The following is a 20,449-nucleotide window of genomic DNA, read 5'->3' on the forward strand; positions in this document are numbered from 1 at the left end:
ACTCTCTCTCCTGCTCAAATCAGATTATTGTCCCCCGACTCCCCCCCCCCCGCCATTCTCCCAGTAAGCAGTTCTAGAGCTCACAGTGCCTGGCTTCCCTGTGGATGTAGAAACAAGGATCAAGATGACAGCCGACTGACTGAGGCAGCCCATGGTGTCCTTAGCACTCAGCTCTGTGGAGGACAGACAAAAGGGGTGAGCCAGTCGGAAGGAAGAGGGAGAGGGAGGGATAGATGGCAGCACAGAATGTCCCGAGCTCCTGACAGGGAGTTGCGGGGGGGGTGAGAAAAAAGAGGCTTATGAAAGCCTCGCCTTTAAGTGGGCTCCTACCTCACCTACTAACACCCAGCTCCCTTTAGCAGGTCAGGGGCATGTGATAAAAAGGTACAAAATTTTACAATGAGGTAAAAAATTTAAATGCAGATGCATTTCCCCCTTAAATGTGATCACTTAATGCTAGTGAACTAAGTCCACATTAACTATGGTTACATGTCTATGTCTATAGGGTAATTCTGGGGCTTCCCAGGTGGTTCAGTGGGTAAAGAATCTGCCTGCAATGCAGGAGATGCACGTTCTGTCCCTGGGTCAGGAAGATCCACTGGAGTAGGGCATGGCAACCCACTCCAGTATTCTTGCCTGGAGAATCCCATGGACAGAGGAGCCTGGCAGGCTACGGCCCATGGGGTCACAACGAGTCGGCCATGACTGAGCAACTGAGCATGCACACATGAGGTGATTTTGACAACCCGAGAAACCTAAGGAAATAAACTTGTTCACACAAATAATTATTGAATTCTTTAATCAGATGTTAGCACTTGCTAACTGGTAGAGTGATGAATAAAATAAATTTGGAGCTTAAACTCTGTTAAGCAAAGCTCATAAGCTAAGAAGAAATTTCTTCAGGTGTGTTTGGATCTATCTACTCCTTTTCTGTGGAAACTCACAGAAACTCCTCTGAGACTCAACTACCTATGCTGATGTCTTCCAAATCTTTATTTTGGGCATAGTCCTGAGCTTCAGAATCCCACTGGACGCCTACTTGGATGTCCTGAAGTGGCCTAGAACTTAACATACCTGAAAGTGAATGGATGGAATGCCAGCATTCAATTGTCCAAGCAAGAAATATGCTCCATGCTTAACTCTCTTTACCCTCACCTAGCTCAGCTGGTGAAGAATCCGCCAGCAATGCAGGAGACCCCAGTTCGATTCCTGGGTCAGGAACATCCGCTGGAGAAGGGATAGGCTACCCACTCCAGTATTCTTGGGCTTCCCTGGTGGCCCAGATGGTAAAAAATCTGCCTGCAATACAGGAGTCCTGGGTTCCATCCCTGGGTTGGGAAGATCATCTGGAGGAGGGTATGGCAACCCAATCCAGTACTCTTGCCTGAAGTATCCCTGTGGACCAAGGAGCCTGGTGGGCTGCAGTCCATGGGGTCGCAAAGAGTCGGACGACTAAACGACTAAGCACAGCACAGCAGTACGAGGCAGAGTTCTGCACGGTCTTGCCCTGTAATCTCTCAAAGATCTGTCCCTTCAGTCTGATCCCCCACGACCTTTTTGCTCAGGACATCATTCATTCTCACTGGAGTCCCTGCAGCCTACTCCTAACCTGTGTTAGTGGTGATCATTTATAAGGGCTTTACTGTCTTCATCACTCACACTTCAGCCAACCCAAAATTTCCTTAAGGTACCCTACTGCCCTCAGGATAAATTAGATCTATTTAGCTTTGATTGATTTCTGCCCTCCCCCACCAGAACACACACACATATGCATACACGTGGTTCAACTGCTTGCTCTGCTTGGAACATCTCCTGTATGCCTGGCTGGTAGTTCCTCATCCTTTAAAGCCCATCTACTCCAAGATATGCCATCTCTCTCTCTCCCACAGGTAGGTTTAGATTCAGTGTATCCTTAGTACCTGGTACTTGAGTGCTCAAGAGAAGCTTAAATGAATAGATAAATGGTCAATCAGTTGATTATTTTATTGTCGGCTTTTCCTTTCAAAGATTCAAATGCAGTGGTAGGTAGCTTGAAAGGCATGTAGAGAGTGGGGGTTAGGAATTATGGATTTTGAAAAGCTGTCTTCTACAATATAGGTGGGAGCTTTGCGGGTCGTGGGTAGGGGTAGGGCATGGGAGAGGGAGAGAGGATTGTGGGGAGTCAAGACTGGTGGTTCTAAATTAAGAGACGCTCTGTCTCTTGCTCCAGGGTCCTGAGAAATTTTTTGAGGTTGCTGACAGTGTCTTTGCTGCTTGTTGTATAGGTTGTTGACTTAAAATGAAAGACTTTTCACTTAAACTAAGAACAAAGGAGCTTTGTTCCAGCAGCTAAAATGCGCATAACACAGTGCATTGGTTCTTCACTCCTTTGTGGTTCGAGGCCTCTTTAAGCGTCTGACGATTCTTTCCTCAGAAGAAAGGGAAGGTTTTAGACATAGAATTCTGTGGTACAGGAAAGAAAGCTTTCTTCTTTCTGCCCTTTCAGAGATTATGGCAGTAATCCCTTAACTAGGATGAATTCTTTGGAAAAACGTTGTTGTACTTGGTTTTTAACTTAAGTAAAGAAGGGTTAATTGGTAATTAGATATAGATGTGACAGTAAGGGACTCGGTGACGTCATACAGTAGTGTGTGAGCAGGAGACGATTCAGTGGTAAGCCTGAAGTGCTGCCATCGCTTATTGTTTTCTGAACAAGTATCATAAATACACAAGTATTAAAGTGCCGAGAACTCGTGGTATGGTACTACTCCATGTTTAAAAATCTTATGCCACATATACTTGCTGTTCAAAATACAGTCTCCAACCAGCAGCATGATCACTGGGAATTGGTTAGGCGTGCACGTTCTCGGGCATACCATAGAGCTGCTGGGCTGAGTCTCTGGGGGAGAGGGCTGTAATAACAAGCCCTTCAGGTGATTCTGGGGTGCACTAAAGTCTGAAAAGCATACCTTGGACCAGACGTTAATAATACAAGCATCTCTAGAAGTAGGCATTTTGTTCTTTTAATCATACAGTAATTGGAGTGAATGCTAATAAAATTAAAACAGTGGCTGTCATTTGTTGAATGTCATATTGAGGGTCATGGGGTTTTACATGCATTACCTTATGCAATCTTCCCAAGAACCCTTCTATTTAGGTGGTATTAAATCAGTCAGCAAATGTTTATTAGCACCTACATTGTGCCATTCATTACTCTGGACAGTGGAAAGACAGCAGTAAAGAAGACAGATATAGTCTGTCCTCTTAGAATTTATGTTTCAATAGAAGAGATGGACAAAAAGCAAGCGAATGATACAATTTTAGGGTCCATGTATGACACATGCTGCAAAGAACAGTAAGACAGTAAAGGCTTGCCTGGAAGTTACCGTTTGAGCAGAGATTGTAAATAATAGGAAGGAGTGAGCTATGAAGAGGTTTGAGGGAAGAGTATTTCAGATTCTTATGCCAGTGTTTTTCACAGAGACAAGACTCAGAAAGGTTAAGTAACACAGCTAATAAGTGCTGGAGCTAGGTTCTGAGACCCAGATATCTGACTCCAGGTACATCTTTATAATAAACTAGGATATTTGCTAATTTTCTTCTTCTTTCTGGTTGTTTACATTTTCTATAATTTCTTTAAGCAGCATGTGATTTTTAAAAATGTATATAGGAAATCTCTTCTAACTGTATTTCCGTGACTGTATACCTGTCATTATGTACCCAATCAGGATCTGAATTTATTAATAATTCTGAATGATAGTCTTTAAAATGTAGAGCTATAAATTGAACTTTCCAATACTGTATTCTCTATAAAATTGGATTTTGAGTCAAGACTTGTTTATAGAGTAATAATCAAAGGCCTGAATAGAAGTTGTACTTGAAGTTTCAGTAAGTGCAAGCACAGTGGCCTAGGGTTGTAGTAGAGATGAAGTCACCAGTAACATTGATGTTACATGTTTCAAACAGTATTTTGGCAGCAACTAGTCATTCATGAAGGTGATTATAGTGTTCATTTTGATGATTCTTTTTAAATAGGAAACAATAATTATAGGCCTTAAACAATCTAGGTGTCATCTATCATTAGTAATAATGTTAAGAATCATATCAGATGTATGGTTCTTTTTGCTGTTGAAACTATGTGTTAGATAGTAAAGAATGAACAGTAGAGCAGAGATTCATACTACTACTAACTACTACTACTACTACGTCGTTTCGGTCATGTCTGACTCTGTGCAACCCCACAGAGGGCAGCCCACCAGGCTCCACCGTCCCTGGGATTCTCCAGGCAAGAACACTGGAGTGGGTTGCCATTTCCTTCTCCAATGCATGAAAGTGAAAAGTGAAAGTGAAGTCACTCAGTCATGTCCGACTCCCAGCGACCCCAGGGACTGCAGCCTTCCAGGCTCCTCTGTCCATGGGATTTTCCAGGCAAGAGTACTGGAGTGGGTTCATAGTGGACACTAAAAGACAAAACTAGGGGTTAACAAATAAGTGAAATTGTCTTCTGTATTGGTTTGTAAGAATAAATTATATATAGATTAGGATGAGTTGGAATTGATACCAGTGATGGATTGAGGAAAAAAACACGAAACCTAAAAGCCAGAAGTATTCAGACTTAGAAGCTGTGGTCAGCGTGCAGGTGTGTTTAAGCATGTGGCACAAAGGTTGAATGTAAACATTGTGAACAGTAGAGTGCAGCCAGTGGAGAAGAGACCAAAGATCATTTGCATTTGGATACTCTGAAGATGTATCATAACTTCTGGTGTTTTACAGCATATTAGTTTTTACCGGACTAGTGTACTACTATATATCAGAAATTCAAGAACCAGTGAACAAAGCTATATTCTCTCAGAATGCTCAACCACTGGCATATCTTTACTCAGTTAATAGAAAATCATTTTATTTTAGAAAACTATTTAGCTTATATTGAGTTAGCACATTTATTTTAATGTTTTTAATTTATTTATTTTTGGCAGTATTGGGACTTTGTTGCTGCACAGGCTTTTCTCTCACTGTGGCGAGCAAGAGCGCCTCTCTAGTTGAGCTACGTGAGCTTCTCATGGCAGTGGCGTCTCTTGCTGTGCAGCACGGGCTCTAGGCACTCGGGCTTCAGTAGCTGCGGCCCGTGGGCCCAGCAGCTGCAGCTCGTGGGCTCTAGAGCACAGAGTTGGTAGTTGTAGCACACTGGCTTAGTTGCTCTGCGGTATGTAGAATCTTCCCGGACCAGGGATCGAACCCGTGTCTCCTGCATTGGCAGGCAGATTCTTTGCCACTGAGCCACTAGGGAAGCCTGTAACTCATTTTAATTGTCAAAAAAATTAACTCGTGAACTCAGAATCTCTTCCCTTGCTTTAGTTGAAAATGTACGCTTATTTCTGACTTGACTCTGTAGTACACTTGTAGGTACTAAAACCACGACTGCTGTTGCTGTTCCTAACTTTTGTGTCCTCAGTTGTTCCACAGATATTTGCTGAGTACTTCCTCCTCCAGCTACAGTGCTAGCCTGGGCACATGAGACACACCAGGCAACATAGTAGGCAGTAAGTCAGAGTGCACATTAGCAGCTGCTAAGTGACACAGAAACAGGGAAGTTCAAGCTGGGTACAGGTAACTAACTGGGTGGCCAGTGAGGCGGTGTGACCGCTGAAGTCTGTGAGGGAAGGCCTCATTAAGAAGGTGGTAGTTGAACAGATTTAAGGAGGTAAAGGAGTTAGCCCATCAGATACTTGATCCCAGCCCACTGGGAGCTGGATACACGAATCTGCAGAGGATCAGAATTTAGATCCTATTTCATCAGTGAGAGTGCCAAGAGAGTGAGTGTAGAGAAGGGAAGATGACCAAAGACTAAGCCCTGGAACCAAAAAAGAGGAGACAGTGAGGTAGGAGGAGAACAGAGTGTGGGGCCCTGGGAGGCAAAGCACACACAGCGTCCAGGAGTAGAGAGCGGTCAGGCTAGCCACGTGGGGCGGAGTGAACCAAGGAGGGGCAGCAGGCACGCGGATAAGCTCTGAGCAGTTTCAGTTCGGTCCTCAGGAGCAGAAGTCTGGGTGGGTGTGAGAGGATGGAGATGTTTGGATAATTGTACAATGATTATATAAATCTTTCACCTGAATGAAGGTAAAGAAAAGGTGGAGAAAGAATGGGAAAAGAGGAATTAGAGTATCGGTAGCTGTGAAATGGAGTGCTAGTTGACTCAGAAAGTAGGGTCAATAGAAATTTGATTTTTTTTTTTTAATAGATGGGGAAATAATGTGTATGAATGTTGGTGGGAGTCTTCAGTGGATAGCAAAAGACTGCCGCAGGTGAGAGGGAGAAGCAGTGGAGTGATCTTCTCAGATCATTGGAATAGGGTCACAGAGCAGAGGTTGGCACATTAAAGTTCTGAAAACAGGCAAAACCACAAAGGTTAGATGTTAGTGAGTGAGTGGGTGTGGTGATATAAATTCTACTGCCTTTTTTTTTCTTCTTTTCTTTTGTTTTCAGTTGAACAGAAAGTGAGGTCATCAGTGTAGAGTGGTGATGGGGGAGTAAAAGTGGGGGTTCAAGGAGAGAGGAGAAAAGTGAAAGTGAAAGTCACTCAGCCATGTCTGACTCTCTGTGACCCCATGGACTGTATAGTCCATGGAATTCTCCATGCCAGAATACTGGTGTGGGTAGCCTTTCCCTTCTCCAGGGAATCTTCCCAACCCAGGGATCGAACCCAGGTCTCCCACATTGCAGGCAGATTCTTTACCAGCTGAGCTACCAGGGAAGCCCAAGAAGACTAAAGTGGGTAGCCTATCCCTTCTCCAGGGGATCTTACCAACCCAGGAATCGAACCAGGGTCTCCTGCATTGCAGGCGGACTCTTTACCAACTGAGCTATAAATGTTGGTGAAGAGCATATGGAATTAGGGTGTTGAGTGTGACCACCTGGCAGATGAAGGACCTGCTTTTGAGCATCATGGTCGTGAATTTAAGGTGAGAGACCAGTCGGCACGGTGCATGTTTTTCTCCCACAGTGTTCAGCTGTAACCTTGTAGAGCAGCATGTGTAGAGTTGGATATAGCCCAGGTTGACAGTTTACCTGATTAAGTATGACAAAAGAAGGGTTGTAGTAGAGCAGAGCTATCCAGAGTCTGCGTGTGAAAGTGATTATTCCAGTCGGCCATGGAATTCATACCGATGAGGGGAATGAGGACATGGTGGTCCTCACCCTGGAGTCCCACTTGACTCCTTAAGTCTGTCTGTAGAAGGCCTTCCTGGACTTTGTGTTCTCCTGGCCTGCTTGGTCTAGGATTCTCCTACTGTGCTGAAGCCCCAAGACACTCCTAACCTTGCTCGGCAGGCTCTGCCTTGCTGTCTGTCCCTCTGTCCTGGCAAAGCAAGAATAAAGCAGTCTCCTAGATAGAAAGTAACGCTGTCCTTCGTGTTCTCTGTGAAATTGTAGCTCATGTAGGCCTTTGAAAGAACTGTACCGTGTAAGAGAAATAAAGATGCTCATTAGTCCCTTTTATGAGTAAAGCAAAGCTAGGAGATCCTGTCTCATGGAAGCAAATTACAACTGTTCTGGAAATCTTTAAAAATCATGTCAGTTTCACATGTAAATATGTATCAAAAGCAGCAAGCTGATGCCTCTTCTCTGCCGATGACCGCAGTTTACTTACAAACTGTTAGCAGATAACAGACAAATTTTTCAAAGGCAAACTGTGTCAAATGAGTGTTATCAAGAAGGGCATATAAAGATAGTGATGTGCTTCAGGAAGTAAGAAAAAATATACTCCTATGTTGAGAGATAAAACCAACACATTCAGATGATTTTAACAAAGTCAGCATTTGATCACTTTTAATAGACAGAGGATTACTAATGAATGACATGACCAAGGACAGGAGAGAAAAGACTGTTACTGTTTTGTTATCCATGATATTAGAATTGGTGCTCAAAAAGAGAAATTGCTGTAGATCACTGCGTCATCAGGGCTTCCTTTGTGGCTCAGCTGGTAAAGAATCTGCCCACAAACCGAGAGACCTGGGTTCCATCCCTGGGTGGGGAAGATCCCCTGGAGAAGGGAAAGGCTACCCACTCCAGTATTGCAGCCTGGAGAATTCCATGGACTGTATAGTCCGTGGGGTCGCAAAGAGGCAGACACGACTGAGCCACTTTCACTTTCACTCTGTCATCAAAGCTAGGAAGATGTGGGTGGACCATACATGTGAGATAGCAACAACTGATGGGCCTTGTACCTGTTGTGATGAACCTGCCCCTCTCAAGAATTTGAAAATTAAAATGTGGAATAGCCTTTTAATAGTTGAACTATTGGAGTCAACTTAGAAATCGTGCTTCTGAGCAAGTATATGAAAAGCGATCAGGAAGAGACACAACAAGGTTTCTCCTATACCCAGGAGGCTATGCTGGAATTGTATTAAACATATTAAGTTAAGGAAGGAGTGTAGAATGCAGAAGTGAGTCTTGTGTCCTCAACCCCAGAAAAAGAAGCATCATATGTGCAGAGAGAGGCAGTTCCCATTTAGGTGATGCAGCGTGTCATCAATTTGATACTTGAGTTGCGAGACTATCTCTAGGGTAAATATGGCTGCAGAGGGTTACTACCGGTACATGATCGACATTTCAAGTTCCATTAGCAAGATCATCAGTTACTTAAGATAGATGTGTCAAACTAATCATGGTCTGATGCCGTTCAATATTCGATTGCTGATGTCTTTTTGTTAGGATTTTATGCTCATCTGGCAAGCTGATTTATAGTGATAGCTCACATTTTTATTAAATAGAAGTTACCAGTTACTCATTTACACATTTTATGTATATTAGCTCATTTAATCCTCATAAGAGCCATGTGAGATAGATATCCTTGTTATCCCCCTGTACAGAGACACACAGAGTAATTTGCCTAATGGCAGACCCGGGATTCAGATTGAGCTGTCTGCCTCAAGATTGTCTTTTACCTGCTAGAACCATGTGCTGTACTATCTGGGCTTCTCGTGTAAACCTGCCCTCTAGGGAAACAACACATTAATCCCATATTCTTGTGGTTATGTTTTGTCTTCTGTCAAAATGATTTCCTGATGGTGAATAATAAAGTGCCTTCTGGTTATGACTTGGCAGAGGACCAGCTCCTGGACTGGCAGCCTCACTGAGGCATTCACCAGTAAGTATTTGGTGGCTAGGATTGCCCAGTTGTCTTCTGGCTGCCTCAGTAAGAGAGCTTTGCAGAGTTGGAGTCCTGGTGCCAATCCCACAGAGATTTTGATTTAATTGGTCTGGGATGAGGCCTCTGAATCTGTTCTTTAAAAAAAAAAAATCTCACTGGTGATTGTGGTGCCCATCAAAATTTGAAAATGCTTCAGATGACACATGACCCTGTCAATTTGTTTAACAACCTAGTTCAAATCTAAGGTGCGGCAAAAGGAACAATTTCACTTAGTATGCTTTGGCAGAAGTTTAATGATGGTTGTGATGAGCTAAATGTAAAGATCAGTTAAAAATATGAAATCTTGGTGCCTGGGACCAAATGGTATTGGCTTTAAGATGTGTAGCAGAGTGGTTTGGATTTTAGGCCTTGAGCTGGACGTCCAGGCTGGGGGTAGATGCCCTGCCTGTTGCACAGCTGGGCACATGTGGGCAGCCTGTCAGGCTGTCCGGTACTGCACTCCTCCTTTGCCAGAGGGGGATGGTAGCTCCGTACTGTAATCCATACAAAGCCCTGAGCCCAGAACCTTCTATTTGGTTAGTGTTCAGTAAATGCTAGCACTTGTTGCCATTTAGGTGTTTTTCCAACTGGGGATATCTTTGGTGAGCCTAACTCCCTTTCTGACCAGGTGTTTCTGCTTGCTCCAGCATGTCTCTGTAGAGTGGCTGCTGAGGGTCAAGACTTTATTTGGTCTCCACACACAGTCTTAACAACAGACTGGGACCTTCATAAACATTATTCTTGAACCACCTGAGTTAACCAGTATAGCAGTTGAGCAATTAGCTTAGTATTAAATCTTAAAGATATTTTTTAAATGTTTTTCAGCTAGTATAAACTGGGAATCAAAGGTCAGTTTTATAGTGATTTTTTTAATTTAATTTAATTTTTTAAACTTTACATAATTGTATTAGTTTTGCCAAATATCAAAATGAATCCGCCACAGGTATACATGTGTTCCCCATCCTGAACCCTCCTCCCTCCTCCCTCCCCATACCATCCCTCTGGGTCGTCCCAGTGCACCAGCCCCAAGCATCCAGTATCGTGCATCGAACCTGGACTGGCAACTCATTATAGTGATTTTTTTAAAGCATCTGAGAGAAAGCAAATTCTCATTTTACTTTTTTCAGTTTCACTGAACTTCTGGCCTGGATTTTCTCAGGTTCTAATTTGTGTACGGTTGTGCTTTGTTAACAGCTTTTAAAAGCATATGGGAGATGTATTTCTAGAGTTTCTTGGGATTTTCTTTTAAGGACTATATAAGATACTGAAGGAGTTCGAATTCTCCTTTTGGACATATTTAAGGCTCCCAAATGAAGGGATCAGGCTCTCTTTTTCTGTATACTTTAGACCTGTAGATATAAAATTAGAAGAAAATGTAGCATATAGGCATGCATTGAGTAAGAAAATGGGTTCTTGATTCAAGTCCTGGCTTTCACCACTTATGGACTCCATGATTTTTGGCAAATTTCTAAAGTTCTCTATTCAATTTCTTCATCTGTAAGAGGCCTGATATATATTACCTAATTAATGGTGTTGCAATGAATATTAAATTATGTCAACTATACGTTGAAGCACTTGAGAGTGTTCCTGTTATTGTTCAATCCCTGAGTCGTGTCTATCTCTTTGCTACCCCAGGGACTGTGTAGCATGCCAGGCTCCTCTGTCCTCCTCTGTCTTCTGGAGTTTGCTCAAATTCATGTCCATGGAGTCAGTGATGCTGTCTGACCATCTCATCCTCTGCCACCCCCTTCTCCTTTCACCTTCCATCTTTCCCAGCATTAGAGCCTTTTCCAGTGACTCAGCTCTTCGCATCAGGTGGCCAAAGTGTTGGAGCTTCAGCAGTCCTTCCAAGGAATATTCAGGGCTGATTCCCTTTAGGATTGACTGGTTTTCTTCTTGCAGTCCAGGGGATTCTCAAGAGTCTTCTCTAGCACAATTCAAAAGCATCAGAAGCTGCCTGTTGCATAAATCTTTTAAGCATTGATGATTTTGATGAAAATTATGACATCCACCCAAATCATCTGAACAAAAAAGAAAACTAGAATAAAAATATTTTAGCATCTTAAATTTTTCTTGTAAACTATTTGGGAAAAAATTTTAATTAAAAATAATTATGGGCCTTAGCCTATGAAAAAAATTTTTAATTCTTTTAATGTAATACTTGATGTAGCAAGGTTAATTACTATATCCTATGGGATGGCTTAATTCCATAACACAAGCTGGAATCAAGATTGCCGGGAGAAATATCAATAACCTCAGATATGCAGATGACACCACCCTTAGGCAGAAAGTGAAGAGGAACTAAAAAGCCTCTTGATGAGAGTTAAAGAGGAGAGTGAAAAAGCTGGCTTAAAGCTCAACATTCAGAAAACTAAGATCATGGCATCTGGTCCCATCACTTCATGGCAAATAGATGGGGAAACAGTGGAAATAGCGTCAGACTTTATTTTTGGGGGCTCTAAAATCACTGCAGATGATGATTACAGCCATGAAATTAAAAGACGCTTACTCCTTGGAAGGAAAGTTATGACCAACCTAGATAGCATATTCAAAAGCAGAGACATTACTTTGCCAACAAAGGTCCATCTAGTCAAGGCTATAGTTTTTCCAGTGGTCATGTATGGATGTGAGAGTTGGACTGTGAAGAAAGCTGAGCGCTGAAGAATTGATGCTTTTGAACTGTGGTGTTGGAGAAGACTCTTGAGAGTCCCTTGGACTGCAAGGAGATCCAACCAGTCCATCCTAAAGGAGATCAGTTCTGGGTGTTCTTTGGAAGGACTGATGTTAAAGCTGAAACTCTAGTACTTTGGCCACCTCATGTGAAGAGTTGACTCATTGGAAAAGACTCATGCTGGGAGGGATTGGGGGCAGGAGAAGGGGACGACAGAGGATGAGATGGCTGGATGGCATCACCGACTTGATGGACGTGAGTTTGGGTGAAATGCGGGAGCTGGTGATGGACAGGGAGGCCTGGCGTGCTGCGATTCATGGGCTCGCAAAGAGTCAGACACGACTGAACTGCACTGATGGGATGGCTTATCTGTTGTGTTTACTTGGTAGTCAGATTTAGCAGAGAAGCTGAAGATATTTTTTCAGGGCGGGGGGTTGTATTTCTACATTACATTCTTTTCCTTTGTTAAGTTAAAAAAATGTTTTTAATCTGACACAATTTGTGATCCCCTACCAGAAAACCTGGATTCAAGTCTCTGCGCTGCCATTTATCAGGGAAGGCAGGTTACCTGGCTTATAAGAACCTCTTCTCCTTTATCTGCAAAAGTAGAATAAGATACTGTATCTCACACGTTTGTGTGAGAAATAAAGTTGCCTCTAATGGGGCTTTCTACTCCCTCTGTTCTGCACAGTAGAAATAAAATGTGAGCCACCTGTGTAATTTTAAGTTTTCTAGTAGCCACATTAAATAAAAGAAATGAAATTCGTTTTAATATATTTTATTTAATCTAGTATGTCTAAAATATTATCACTCCAACATGTAATTAATATAAAAATTATTAATAAGATTATTCTTTTCATTCTCAGTCTTTGAGATCTGGTGTGTAATTTATACTCACAGCACATCTCAACTTGAACTAGCAACATTTCAAGTGCTCAGGAGCCACATTCTGCTAGTGGCTATCAGGCCAGATCTGGAGTACAGATTACTGGTCCCATCCCTGAGTACCTTGAGGCTGCCTTGGCCTCAAGCAGCTTTATTCTTGAAACTGTGTGCACCTCTGGACAAATGAGCCTGACATTTCTTTCTGCATCAACCTGGATTAGTATCTTTGTCCCTGGGAAGACAGGCTCCTGCCCTTAGCCTTCTAGCTGACCCACATGAGGACTTGCTCTGGGTATGTCACGTGCCTCTCTGTTTGGCCAAGGGCCAGAGACAACCAGGAATTCCTGAGAATGATAAACCTTTTGAACCACAAGGATCAGAGTTCCAGGGCAGGAGCTGAAGTTCAGGACAGGATCGGGCTTCCTAATGCCCTTCATTCTTGCCTCTTATCCGTCCTATTTGCCTTCTTTCCCGCATTTTAGAGATTTATCTGGTGTCCCTGGGAAAACAGCAAATACCAGCAGTCTGCTAAGGGATTCAGCTTTTCCCGCCTCTGCCTCAGTATTGATTAGCAAGGTAGCCCTTCCTTCCCAAACATTAACTTTTAAAAAAGACATTCAGAATGTTTTGGAGAACAGAAATATTCACATCTAAGCTTTTTTTTTTTATTTTAGGGTTTTGTACTACTGTTTTTCATCCAAATTTGGGGAGAAATGTAGTAAAGGAGTGTTACCCTAATAGCTGTATGTTATCTTAAAAAGATGTAGAGAATAGGGCACCCAGCAAAAGAAATCTGCTCAGATGTCACCTTCTTAGGAAGAAGTCCTACCCTGATCTCTCTGACCTAAAATAGCCCCCAGCCTGCAGCACTCTCTCTTGCTACCATTTTTGTCTGTTTTGTAGATATCACTTATTACTAACTAAAATTCTTTGACTTCCCAAATAGAATATAAGCTCCGTAAGAGTATGGACTTTGTTTTGTTTATCCCTGCATCCCCCAACTCCTAGTATAATGCTTGGCTGTTGCAAGTGAAAAGTGAAAGTGTTAGTCTCTCAGTCCTCTCCAACTCTTTGCAACCCCATGGACTGTAGCCCACCAGGCTCCTCTGTCCATGGCATTTTCTGGCGAGAATACTGCAATGGGTTGCCATTTCCTTCTCCAGGGGATCTTCCCAACTCTGGGATCAAACCCAGGTCTCCTACGTTACAGACAGACTCTACCTTCTCAGCCACCAGGGAAGCTGGCTATTGAATCAATGAATAAATAAGTGAAAGGAAATACTGTATGTACTGATAATTTTAAAATTAGTTTCCTAGGAGAAGTCTACCCTGACCACTGTTTCTCTGACCAGTGTGTGTGATAAGTTTGAATTTTCAGATCTAATCTCAGTGGTAGGAATCCTGGTGTTTATTCTAGGTCAGTCGTATAGATAAATTTTCACTGCTTTTAGATAGTCCAGGGCTTGCAGAGGGGAGAAAAGTAGTTTGTATTGAAGTTGTAAAAGGGAGAGCTGATCTGTACAGGTGAAAATTTCAGATTACACAGGGTAATAAAATGGAAGAGGGGGCATTGGGATAGGGAATTGGGTTGAAAATTTTTTACAGTTCAGCTGCTGTTTATGTCTGAGGTTTTGGGGCAAGAAATTTGGTAAATAAGAAGCTTAGGGAAAAGGTGGGAGAGAGTCATAACCAGAAAGATTAGTATTATTTGGAGGAGAGGTTGGCTATATAGACTTGTGCCCCAAAAGCCACAAATCATATTTCCATTGTCTTTGTTTATAATAAGCTTTATTTAACATCTTAATTAATTAATCCTCAGTGGTTCTTTTGGTTTACCTCTTGTGCATTTGCACCAGCTTGATGTCACTGGCTATACTTCATGGCCCTTGGAATTACAGTCCTGTGAGCGCAGACGCATCATACTCTGCACGGGCCAGAAGTTCTGTTGAAACTTCTGGTTTGTCCCAGGAGCACCCTGCCCATAAAAACTAATCCAGGCATGTTGAGAACTCTCAGATATTATTAAGTACCATTTATATTGCATTCAAGTAAATTTTTAGCAAAAGAAATAAATTCAGATTTACCAGCCTTTACTGTTCCTTGTTCTACTTCTTTAAATGAGAAAATCTATTGTTGTATGTAAATGCATCAACTTTTTTACATACTGTGAATAAATTGTTTGGTTTGTGAATATATTTAAGAATAACAATAATCAAAATAGTTAATTTTTATATTGTGGCAGTAGGCTTTATTTCAGGTGTTTTTAAAATAGTGTTATCATTTTAAGGTTTTATAAAGTTTGATTAAAGAATAGTATTTCAGGTGTAGTAGATAATTTATAGGGACTATGTCTAGTTATATTAAGTTCAAATGATGCATTTTAATCTAACATCTTGTTTCTTCTCAGTCTGCAAGACTTGTATTGTCCAGCACTTTGAAGATAGCAATGATTGTCCAAGGTGTGGCAACCAGGTTCATGAGACAAACCCATTAGAAATGTTGAGGTATGTCAATATATTTTTAGTTCCTCTAACTTAAATAATTATATAAGCTCTTAATAATTTTTATTATGCATCATAATATTTGTTGGTACCTTGACTCAGTTAATGTAGGCTTTGATTTTCATTTTAAAGCATTTTATTTCAATTTATTTTATTAAGAAGAAATGAAAAATAAGGCTGTGCATATTAAATATTTAAGAAATATATTTCCAAATTAAAAATTACAACTTTATCTCAGGATCTCAGGGTTACTTTAGTTGCAGTTATTTTTAGTATTTTATTATTCTACACAGTACTCTGTATTTGTTGAGCTACATGGTAGTGGGAAGAGGGCAGAACTAATAGGGATACTAATCTTGGGACTCTTAATTTTTAAAAATTTATCATATATTCTATAAGTGCACATTTATGTAAAACCAAAAAGAATTTTTAAAATGACTACCCTTTTCTTAATGGTATAATCATGATACCAAATAAATAGTAATAATATAAAGAAGTGTAGTCATATATTTTTAAAGTTAGAAGTGCAGTATAAGATCCTAATCCAAACCAAACCTTTTTTTCAAGATTATAAATGGAAATTTATAGGAGTGACACTACATTGCCTAAGGTCCACCAAACTCAAATGTCACTTCCAGCCACAAACCACTGAACACACTTTTCTTCCCACAGTTCGTACCATAGTAAAGAGCCCTCATGAACGTTCATCTCTGTGTAGTGTTTGCCATCATTCTGTAAATCTGGATTTTCAGGTCTTATATCTTACACTTTTTTCTATTTTAGTGTCTATAGTTGGAGTAATTTGTCTGTAAGTAAATGTCTGCTCCATTGGTTTTCAAAGTTTGGTCCTTACACCATTACTATCTTAATGGAAATGACAGTTTTGGGGCCCCACCTCAGACCCTCTGAATCAGCAACTCTGAGAAGTGCTGCAAGTGAGGGACACGGCGGGGGGAAGGGAGGCAGTGAACGGCGGGCAGATGCCAGTTCTAAATAAAATGGTGAGGACAGGCCTCATTGAGAAGGTGGGATCTGAGCACAGGATCACTGTCTCTCTGAGGTTACAGCCACATGTAGATCTGGGGGGAGTATGCCTGTTCCAGGTCAGGAGGGCACCTGCAGCTTGTCTGAGGAACAGCATGGGCAGGATTCAGGAGCTCAGAGCAACTAGAGCATGAGACAAGGAAGACTAAGTAAGGAGAAGGCAGGTTTGGGGCTGGTAGATCTGGAATTTAGGCTTCCCTGGTGGCTCAGCTGGTAAAGAATCCCCTTGCAATGTGGGAGACCTGGGTTCAATCCCTGGATTGGGAAGATCCCCTGGAGAAGGGAAAGGCTACACATTCCAGCATTCTGGCCTGGAGAATTCCATGGACTGGATAGGACTGAGCAACTTTCACTTTCACAGATGGGGAGTTTGGATTTGGGCATGTTGAGTCTATTAATCATTTCAGAGAAGAGGGAAGTTGGCTGGTGAATATACAAGTCTGTGACTTGAGAGAGGTCTCGCTGGGGTTAAAAATCTGGTGGTCTTCAGTGTGCAGACAGTATTTAAAACCGTGGGACAAGAGAGGAGCACGTAAGAGCATGAGTGCAGAGAGAAGTGTGGAGGACCGAGGATGGGTCCCTGGAACATTCTAAAGTTGACGGATCAGGAAGAGGGGGAGTAACCAGCAAAGGAAACTGAAAAGGCACAGTCAGTATAGGAGAGGGAAGCTTCCAGAGTGTGTGGCCTAGAAGCCAAGCAAAGGTGCGGGCGTGCTGGACTGTAATGTTGTAAGGTGAAGACCGAGAGTTGGCAGTTGGATTTAACAGTTGGAGGTCAGCAGCCTTGACAGAAGCACTTTCCGCGGAACCGTGAGGCGAAACCTAACTGGATTGTTACAAGAGAGAAGGGGAGGCACACGAGTTAGAAACAGCGAGTATCGACAACCTTTTTCAAGTTTTGCCACTAATGGGGGCAAAGATATGGGGTGGTCACTATTCAAAGAAGTGCAGTCAAGAGGGCTTTTATTTTGTTGTGCTGTGGGAACAGTACTGACATGTTTGAAAGGAATAATCCAAGAAAGAGCAAAGAGATAATAATAGGAGAATGGGGGAGAGGGGACATTGCTGAAGCAGTGTTCTTGGGAGGGAAGAGGGTGTGGAGTTTAACAGTTGAAGAGATTGGCTTCATGGGGAAGCATCAGCAGACCCTCTGCAGCAGCAGGTGGGAGGGCAGCGTGCAGATGCCACGGGTCGATGCGGTGCTCAGATTCTGTAGACATTTGTGTCTCACTGAGCAGAAGATGTTTTACCAGCCAGGAGTAGGGTGGAAAAGGGGGCTGTAGGGGTTGGAGGAGAGGGAAAAATGTGTTGTGCAGGAAAGTAAGAGAATACATGAACTGGGGAAGTACAGTATGAGTCCTGGAAATCCTAAAGTCACATCTGGGTTGTAGTTATGAATTTAAAGGGGTGTGGTTGTGTTTTTTTCCAGCCCAATGGCTACCAGCACAAGTTAACAGAGAGTGGGGTTTAACTAGTGTTGTGGTTATACCAAATAATTTGAGCAGGTGAGGGGGGGACAAGGGAATCAAAGGTACACGCAAGGTGTGGCTTTAATGATGACTGACTGAGAAGTAAATTCTAAACTGGATGAGGAGGGCAGAGAGCACATGAAATTGGCGAGGGATGATGCATATTACAGGGACAGAAATGAAACTGGTTGATTCCTGATCTGTTTGTATATGAGTGAGTGAGTGAAAGTCACTCAGTCCTGTCTCTTTGTGACCCCATGGACTATATAGCCCATGGAACTCTCCAGGCCAGACTACTGGAGTGGGTAGCCGTTCCCTTCTCCAGAGAATCTTTCCAACCCAGGGATCGAACCCAGGTCTCCTGCATTGCAGGCTGATTCTTTACCAGCTGAGCCACAGGGGAAGTCCAGGGATACTGAAGTGGGTAAGATCCACCAGTCCATCCTAAAGGAAATCAGTCCTGAATGTTCATTGGAAGGACTGATGTTGAAGCTGAAACGCCAGTACTTTGGCCACCTGCTGCAAAGAGCTGACTCATTTGAAAAGACCCTGATGCTGGGAAAGATTGAAGGCAGGAGGAGAAGGGGACGACAGAGGATGAGTTGGTTGGATGGCATCATGGACTCAATGGACATGAGTTTGAGTAAACTCCGGTGATGGACAGGGAGGCCTGGCGTGCTGCAGTCCATGGGGTTGCAAAGAGTCGGAAACAACTGAGTGATTGAACTGAACTGAGCCTATCCCTTCTCCAGAGGATCTTCCTGACCCAGGAATCGAACCAGGGTCTCCTGCATTGCAGGCAGATTCTTTACCAACTGAGCTATCAGGGAAGCCCCTGTTTGTACATAGTAAGAAGAAATTATGGTAGAGCATTGGCGAATGGGTATGTAGAAATTGATGAAAAGTAAATAGTTACTATACTCCAGGGAAAGAAAAAAGTTGAACGAGGGGATATCTTTAATCAGAGTACACTTTAAATATTTGTATAATCATAATCATGTAAACATTCATTGTTAAACACAAAAATGGCAGTAAGACTATCAGGAAGAGGAGAGTTAGGAGAATGTATGTTGGGAGGACAGGGGCATGGAGGGATGATATCAAGAGAGCTAAAACCTTATCTCCCACAGAAGGAGGTGAGAAAAATCTAGACAGCAAAAAAGGAATGGCTTTGTTTTTTCTCTATCTGTCTATAATATATATAGAAATATGAAAGTAAATGCTAATAGAAACAGCTTGGATTTGAAAGTGGTTGTTGTAGGAATCAGGAATAGGAAGGATGGGGCAAGAAAATGTGATATTTTAATATAACATTTAAGGTTGGGGGAAGCTTGATTTGTAAATTATGTGTTAATATATGTATTACATTGATAAAACAAATATTAAGAAGAGAAATAATACTTCTTTTAAATACTGCAGCTGTTAAATAGACTAGGAAAACTGTGAATGAGTTAGTATGTGTGTCCTGAAGAATCAGGTGACATTGGTTCGGCTGGAGAGTAGGACTGGGAAACGAGTACTTGAGCCAGGATGAAGAGCGTGAGGGAGAAAAGCAGGTTGGAAAAGGCAAGGCATCCTTAGGGATGACTGACTAAGCCAGTTGGCTAGAGAAGAGTAACAAGGGAGCAGCACCACTTGCAATTTGTAGGTTGGACTCAAGTTGTAAGAACACTTTAAGCCAGGTGTTGGGAAGAAATTAGTTTTTGAGCAGGCAAGTAATGATCAGAGTAGTGCTTAAGGAAAATTCGTTATGAACATGTCAAGGTTAAAGAGAATGTCTCTGGGCTGTCCTCTAAGTAGGGGTGCTAGTTGAGGGAACAGAAGGATGGAAGTGTGAAAAGACTGGGTGGGAGAAATGCCGAGAAGGGGGCTTGGTGAGTAAACATGTGAAGCAAGAGACAGGTGGGTGACGATAATGCTTGCATTTTGAGCCTATTTGGGACTGATACGGTATCATTTCTGAATTTAACTTTGAGAAAGTAAGGCAGGTTTTCAGAGATATTCTGTTGAAGGAGAAGACATAATCTTGACATAGATGAACAAAAAGGAGGGGCTTGAGATATTCGGCATCTGTTGGAAATATGGAACTTGAGCTTCACAGAGAGATGGAGGGGGGTGTGTGTGTGTGATCAGCCTGTATGTTAGTTTTGAAGTCACAAAAGTGGATGAGATCCTCAGGAAGTATGTAGAAAAGGTCAGAGAGTACAGAGAGCAGAGCAAAGGAGAATCCTCGGAGGGAGAAGTAGTTGGAAAAAGAAAAATATCTAGAGAAGAATAGGAAAAGAGAAAAATCGAGAACAGAAGTTTTCAAAGAGGCATCGCCAGGCAGCACAAACTGCTGTAGAGCATGAGGAGAAAAATGACTTTAAAAGTAATTAAAAATTTTTAAATTTTAACTCAAATTTCTTTTAAAATCTATTCAATAATGGAAGTTATTGATGATTTGGGAAGGTCTGTCAAGTAGGAGAAGCAAAAAATATATGACAGAAATAATGTTGGTTATGCTTTCAGAGTTTTCCAGTTGGAAGAAGAGGTTGAGAATCTGCTGACAGCTTGAGAAGACGATAGGTTAAGCCAGGATTGGGGGGGTTCTTTAGATGTGAGAAAAGTGTCCATGTTTATTGTCAGAGAAGGATACTGCAGTTGAGCAGGAGGAATATGAGAGGGAAGCGTGCTGTAGGAGCAGGAGGGCGAGATGAGGAAGTGAAGCCAT

The 20,449-nt window shown here is 42.2% G+C and overlaps 1 protein-coding gene across 6 annotated transcripts in view; it reads left to right on the plus strand.

Annotated features, from left to right (window-relative positions):
* Positions 1 to 20,449, plus strand: part of PCGF5 (polycomb group ring finger 5) — a 122,340-nt gene that overhangs the window by 71,492 nt on the left and 30,399 nt on the right. For all 6 annotated transcript variants that reach the window (XM_055559970.1, XM_055559971.1, XM_055559973.1 and 3 more), the window contains exon 3: positions 15,130 to 15,226. In XM_055559970.1, coding sequence (XP_055415945.1) covers positions 15,130 to 15,226 — 97 coding nt within the window. The remainder of the gene's footprint in view (positions 1 to 15,129; positions 15,227 to 20,449) is intronic.

Source organism: Bubalus kerabau, chromosome 22 (assembly GCF_029407905.1).
Source record: "Bubalus kerabau isolate K-KA32 ecotype Philippines breed swamp buffalo chromosome 22, PCC_UOA_SB_1v2, whole genome shotgun sequence".
NCBI classification, from domain to species: domain Eukaryota; kingdom Metazoa; phylum Chordata; class Mammalia; order Artiodactyla; family Bovidae; genus Bubalus; species Bubalus kerabau.